Source organism: Alligator sinensis, unplaced genomic scaffold (genome assembly GCF_000455745.1).
Source record: "Alligator sinensis unplaced genomic scaffold, ASM45574v1 scaffold347_1, whole genome shotgun sequence".
NCBI classification, from domain to species: domain Eukaryota; kingdom Metazoa; phylum Chordata; order Crocodylia; family Alligatoridae; genus Alligator; species Alligator sinensis.
The window spans coordinates 2,028,368-2,034,582 of record NW_005841922.1 but is presented as its reverse complement, the minus strand read 5'-3'; the positions used below and the strand labels follow the sequence as shown (position 1 = coordinate 2,034,582).

The following is a 6,215-nucleotide window of genomic DNA, read 5'->3' as shown; positions in this document are numbered from 1 at the left end:
GTCTAGGAATTCTATCGGCGACGGGGAGAGGCTAGAGATTGATCAGATCTCCGTAGCCTGCTTCAAATGCACTGGGTCCGTGAGGATCCGCAGCGCTTAGAGATCTTCACACAGCGTGAAGTCTCCTCCTCCCTTGTTCGTGGAGTCCTCCAACTTGGGCGGAAACCACTCAAGCCTCTTATACGGCTAGGACGCCAGTCACTAGCCGCCACGTGTGAATAATTTAGAACTGGCCAATAATGGGACCCAAATCTACATACAAATGGCGGGAACTCTTTGCAACGAGCATTTCTGTGCTGCAACAAAGAAATGCACCCTGCAAAGAAAGCTTCAAATTGGTGGGAAATTCTCCCTTGCACCAGGGTTCTCTTTTGCAGCAGAAAACTCCACCGTGCAAGGAAGCTTGCAATTTAGCGGGGACAATTTAGCAGTGCCGAAGCACACACAAATAAAAATCACACCCTTTGGGTTGTGACATACAGAATGAAACAGACACTTCCCAGCTGCTCTCCTATATGTTAACCATCTGTGTACCTGTTGTGTAGCTTTTATCTCTGCATTATCTAAATGCTTGAGGTCTCCTGATGTGTGTTTGCATTCCTTATTTCTGTTAAGGTAATGGCCTGAGGTACAGTGTTTGTTGGGGAACTGACATGAAGTTCCATGCAGAGAGCCCTGAAGGCTTTTATTAATAATAGCTCCGTTTATCACAACAGAGAACAGAGATGTGGAAAGCTTTGTATAATTTGATTATTAAGCATAGAGCAGTAGTCAGTGTTCTTTTTCCCTCCTTTGTCCTTACATTTGTAATGTAGATCTTCATTGCCTATCTAATTGAGAGGCATAATCTCTTCTGGATGTTCTTGCGTAGATTCTTGTTAATGCCTTATATTCATATTTACCAAAAAAAAGAGAGAAAATGTATCTTGCAGGGCTGAGGAACAAGAACCAAGTTGCATGGACTTGTAGCTTTTATACTTCTATAAGTGAAGTGCATCTGAAGTCCTCTATTAGGATCAGAGTTTGGTATTAACTTCTCTGGTTTTTATCTTGAATAGAGGCATTTCAGTGAGACAGTCAAGCTCTCTTCTGAAAGTAGGGCATCAGCCTACTCGAATTCCTTCATAAGTCCTTGTCTGCTCATGCTGCAACTGCATCTATACAGTCAACCCGAGCGCTTGCAGCAAAAAGCTCTTTGAGGTTCTCAGTGTGTCAGCACATTCTCCATGGACTCCGCCAGTTCTCACATTCCTGGGAACAGGATTTGGAGGCCTAAACAATGCACCATCTAAATCTTTGCCTTGCTTATGCTCTTTGCTTGTTTCACATAGCAACCATTCAGATTTGTAGATCTGGTTTCTAATCAGTCAGAGATACTACAGGACAGCATTCTTTTTGAGATCCCTTTGGATGTTGTTTGCATGAAGAAACTGCTACTACATTCAGTCCAGTTGGCACTGGATTTATCTTGGAAGAGATAGCTGATGGTCTGACTCACAATTACCCTGCAGCTAGTATAGTCACTTATGCTAGTAGAAAGTGTGCAGGATAACAGAGAATCAATCTGGATGTTCAAGTATCAGGCCTGAGTTGAATTGATAGGATGAGCGAGTAAATTGTCATACTACCTGCTTGACCTTTCATCATCATATGTTCATCATCATCATCATATGTTCCTTATAGCCAAGGATGACAATGCCTAAGTGAAGGTGGCCAAGTCAAAGGTTGGGGGACGCAGGCCTATGTGTGATAAGCCCCTTTGTCACAAAATTTGCTGCACTGTTCAGTATCTGAGCCAGTGTGCTACTGCTATCCCATCTTTCACCCTGAATGCTCCCCCTGCCCAAGGGCATGCTGTTGCAGCTCAAGAAGGCCCATACCTTCTCTCATTTTGGGTCTCACATATTTGCAAGCAAGCTCTCCAGAGAGTTAGTTGACAGATTTTTTTTCGGTGCTCAAGTGTCCTTGAAGCACTTTCTTAGGCAACCATGGTTCCTTTTCATGTGCTGCAGATCACCACAGAGAAGCTGCTTGCCCAGATGCTTGAGCATTTGAAGATTATCTTCTGAGCCATGTGTTTGGGCCATTATAGCTGGGCCTTCACTGTTGATGACTTGAGAGAGAGATTCGGCTCACAACAGGACTTTGTCATTGTTTAGTTTGTCAGACCACTTAATTTGAACTACACAAACCTCTGTTAACCAGTAGTATGTGAAAAACCCTTACGTATATTAGTTTCTTGCTAAAAAATATACACACATCTAGATGTATATAAACAAGTGTATTTAAATATGCACACAGTATGAGCAAATGTGTAGAATATGATTTGAAGACGTAAATGGAATAATAATTTTGTAGTCTTTAAATCTTCTTGTGATATTACATCAGAGAGGAGTTTGTTCTAGATTTTCTTCTTGCACACCTGCCTATAGTTATAACCACTTTAGAAATCAGTATGTGAGAAAAGGTCATTAAATGAGTTCAACTTGGCAATATAAGCTTAATGCTTAATAAATGGTTTTTGTTGTTCATTTTAAACATTGAAACCTGTAGCTTGTTCCAGCACCGACTTGTTAAAGTTGACGTCTTGCTTATCTGGAGCATAAATGCCAGCAATAAAATAGCAGTGCTTCATTATGCATTTGAGAAGTATTCTGCATAACGCATCCCATGCCTTTTATTGTTTTTGATAGGAAACTACTGAAGCAGACTGTCTCAAGTATCCATCTACCAGTTTGCCAGACCTGCTTAGCAGCTGTGCAGTCCAGGATACTGCGTTTTTCACTGATAACAAAGAGAATGAAAAGCCAGAGGAGGAAGATGTCAAAGGAGGGAGTACATCTCCCGAAGTGCAGGGTGCTGTAAGTGTGACTTTGAAAACTCTTTTCTCAGTTATCCAATTTGGTTGTCACACCAAAAAATGTGACGGGCTGTCTGTGGTATTAAACGAGCTCTTCCTTTGTGTTAGAAGTGGTCAGCAGAAACCTGAACCACGATGTGAAATGCTTGAGATCAAGCTATCTTGTATTCATATGCTGTAGTAAAGCTTAGTCAAAGTGGATAAAGTAGCATTGCAAGTTCCTATATTCTCTGAGTTATTTGTGGCTGCGACCTTTTTTACCCCCTTAGTACATTGCTTCACATGCACTTTTAATGCTTTTAGTGAAGTTACTGAAGCGTGTGGGTTGTAGTATATTTCTTTTTTTTTTTCTGTAGCAAAATTCCTCTTATGGCATCTGTACTGTATTTTGAAAACTTTACCCAGTTTTACTGGTCCATTTGATGTGAACAGGATTTTATCTGAGTGTGATCCTCAGAATTTGGACTATAGCTTAAGGGATAACCTCCCTTGGATTCCATTCAAAGCTGCATTTAATAAAGACTAAATGGAAGATAGCAATGATTTATTTACATTGTGCAGTAACTAGAAGCCCCAATGCTGGACCAGGATCGCCTTGTTCTACGTACCATACAAACACAGAACAAAAACAAAGTGCTTCCAGTTTCGATATAAGATAAGAGAAAGCAGGTGGGCCTGACTGAAATCTTGTTTGTTTATAATAAACCTGAGAGAACCCTTTAGAAAAAATCAGACAACCCTGTAATGCAGCATAGCTAATATAGTAGAACCTGGACCTGGGGGGTTCCAGCTGCTCAGTTTGCAGTGGGTTGCTGAATTAAGGACAAGCCATTCAGTTATCTTCTTCAGCCTTAGGGCCATGTCTAACAAAACACTTAGTATGTATTAAATACACTTAACTTGAGCATCCACATGTTCAAGCAGGAGGACTTGATGATCTGTAAGGTCCCTTCCAACCCCTAACATCTATGAAATGATGAAACACGTTAAGTGCACTTGTATCATAGCAAAGTTGCATCTTTCCCAGCAAGGAAGCTCTCCAGATCATGTTAATGAACACATGCTCAACTAATTTCAGACTGCTCTGTGGAGATAACGTGGTCAGTTATGGTCCTGGGGCTAGAACCCACAATCCACTGTTGTTGTGGGATTGTGGGCCCCAGGACTGAACGGGAGTCTCAAACTGGTTCTGATCCCTGGGCACCTGCAGAATCCAGCAGCAGGGGCAGCCCCCTCTCCTAGGCACTCTCTGCCTGCTACCAGCAGCAAAAACCTGGCTTAGAAGACGCTAGTGAGCATTACCATGTGCTCAGAACACATCTTGACTTTTGCTAATGCTTACTACAATCTAAATAAAACACCTGCTAAGCATCCTGTCCAACAAGCCATGACCTCAAAGGGCACCGCTTCTCCACTCAGCTACAGATTATCGTTGGTCCTGCACCAGAAAAGTGGCACCTTTTGAAATAAAAGCCAAAGAAAACAGCTGGAGCACCTCAGCAGCCCCACACAACTATGTGTGGTTGCTGCATAAGCTCCCAATTGCTTGGCAAACCCTCGTTTTTGATGGGACAATAAGGAACCCAATCTTGCAAAGTATCAAGGTTCTGCTATACCAGGGGTGTCAAACTTGCCCAGCCCCCTGGGCTGGAACCCAGCTGTGGTACTCCTCACGGGCCAGATGTGGGTGCAGTGGTGGGGCGAGCAGCAGCTGCAGGGGTTAACAAAGCTTCCGCTTTTTCCCTACCGCCATCATGTGTTCCCTTTGAGGCTCTGTGCCCTGGATTTGGACAGCAGGCCCTTCCCCTCTACCAGTCCCACAGATCATGCAACATGGCTCCACAGGCTGGATCCAGCCTGTGAACCTGAAGTGTGACCATTATTCACTTCGTAGTGGTGTTTTCTCAGAGAGTGTCTGTCCAGTTGACCTTTATCTCTAAACTTCCCTGCCCTAGGTTAATCCTACACATGGCAGCTTAGCATTGTTGATATATGAGTTCATTACTATGCAGGCTGCTTCTCTGTGGGCACAGACAGAAATGACATTTGTTGTGCTGTCAGCCCCTTGCAATCTCTCTAAAGCCACATCCAAACAGAAGAGTATGGCTTCAGACTCCTTCCAAATTTGTATGAGGGTTCAAATTAAGCTGCTTCTAAGTGGGGCAACGTAATTTCTGGCTGCAGCACAGCGAGCTGCAGCTACTGTCTCTGGATGGGAGGGGGAGAAGGCAGGGAAGGGAGGTCCTTTCCTGGGAGTCCCATGCTGCCATGGTGAGGCACCCCCCTGCCTGCCTGGTAGCAGCGAGGGGCACAACTCCATGCCACTGCCCCCATTGCTGCCAGGCAGGCAGGGGGCATCTTGCTGTGGCATTGTGGGGCTCCCAGAGGTGGCAACAAGCTTCCTCGCCTGGCCCCGCTCTGCCCTGCTATGTGGGTCCTGCCCACTGGGCTGCGGAGGCCCTGGGGGAAGGACGGGGCAGCAGTGTGGGAAGCCCAAGCCTGCAGGGGGCAGCTTGCCCCTGCCCTGGGCACACATCTGGGCAGCACATGCTCCCCTGCCCTGCCCCACCCCAGGAGTGCATGCAGTGGTAGAGCCAGCTCCCCTCCCTGCCCCCCAGACTAACCACCCATAACCCCATCCCACTCCTCATCTGGGCCCTGTGGCCATGCATGGTCTCTGGCCCAAAGTTCAATGCACCACCTAGCTGCGGAACAGCCCTAGCCCTAGCCCCAATCTCAGACCTGTCCAACTCATTCCCTCCTTCCCTCCCTTTGTGGGCCTCAGTGCTCCCCCCGCCCCCCCTGGTGAGACTTATCTGTGTGAGCTGCTCTGCAGGCTGCCTGGCTGCCATGTGCATGTGCATATGTGCACGTGCACATGGTTCTCTGCCTGACCATCCTCTTCCTGCTCCCCCCAGCTCCTGGCAGGCTGGAATTCTGCCAGCCTGCAGACAGACAGCTCTTTGCAAGAGTGGAAAATCCATGTGTTTCTGTTTAATTGAGAAAAACACAGATTTTTCATTTTAAAGGGAAAAGCTGCATTTTTTTTTTCTGTTTTCCCCTGGGAAACAGAGAACCTGGATCCCTGCTGATGAATCAGATGTGAGAAATCCTGTGCTTGGTCTTGGGCTGTGTATAGATATTTGGGAGATGTTAGATTTGTATTTAAAATAAGTACCTGGTCAGGATCGGGGCGGGAGGAGGGGGTGGGGCAGCAGGGTCTATGGGAGAGAGGTTACTGGGGTCCAGGAGGTTTTGACAGGATCAAAGGGGCTCACAAGGTCTGTGTGATCAGAGAATATTTTTAGCCTCCCAACCTCTCCCAGACAAACAACTGGCACATACAAACCTGCCC

At 45.8% G+C, this 6,215-nt stretch overlaps 1 protein-coding gene across 1 annotated transcript in view; it reads left to right on the top strand.

Moving 5' to 3' along the window:
• PDZD2 (PDZ domain containing 2) overlaps window positions 1-6,215 on the top strand; it is a 335,521-nt gene that overhangs the window by 253,883 nt on the left and 75,423 nt on the right. Inside the window, 1 exon segment of the mRNA XM_025198461.1 lies at window positions 2,694-2,861. Within this exon segment, the coding sequence (XP_025054246.1) occupies window positions 2,694-2,861 (168 nt within the window).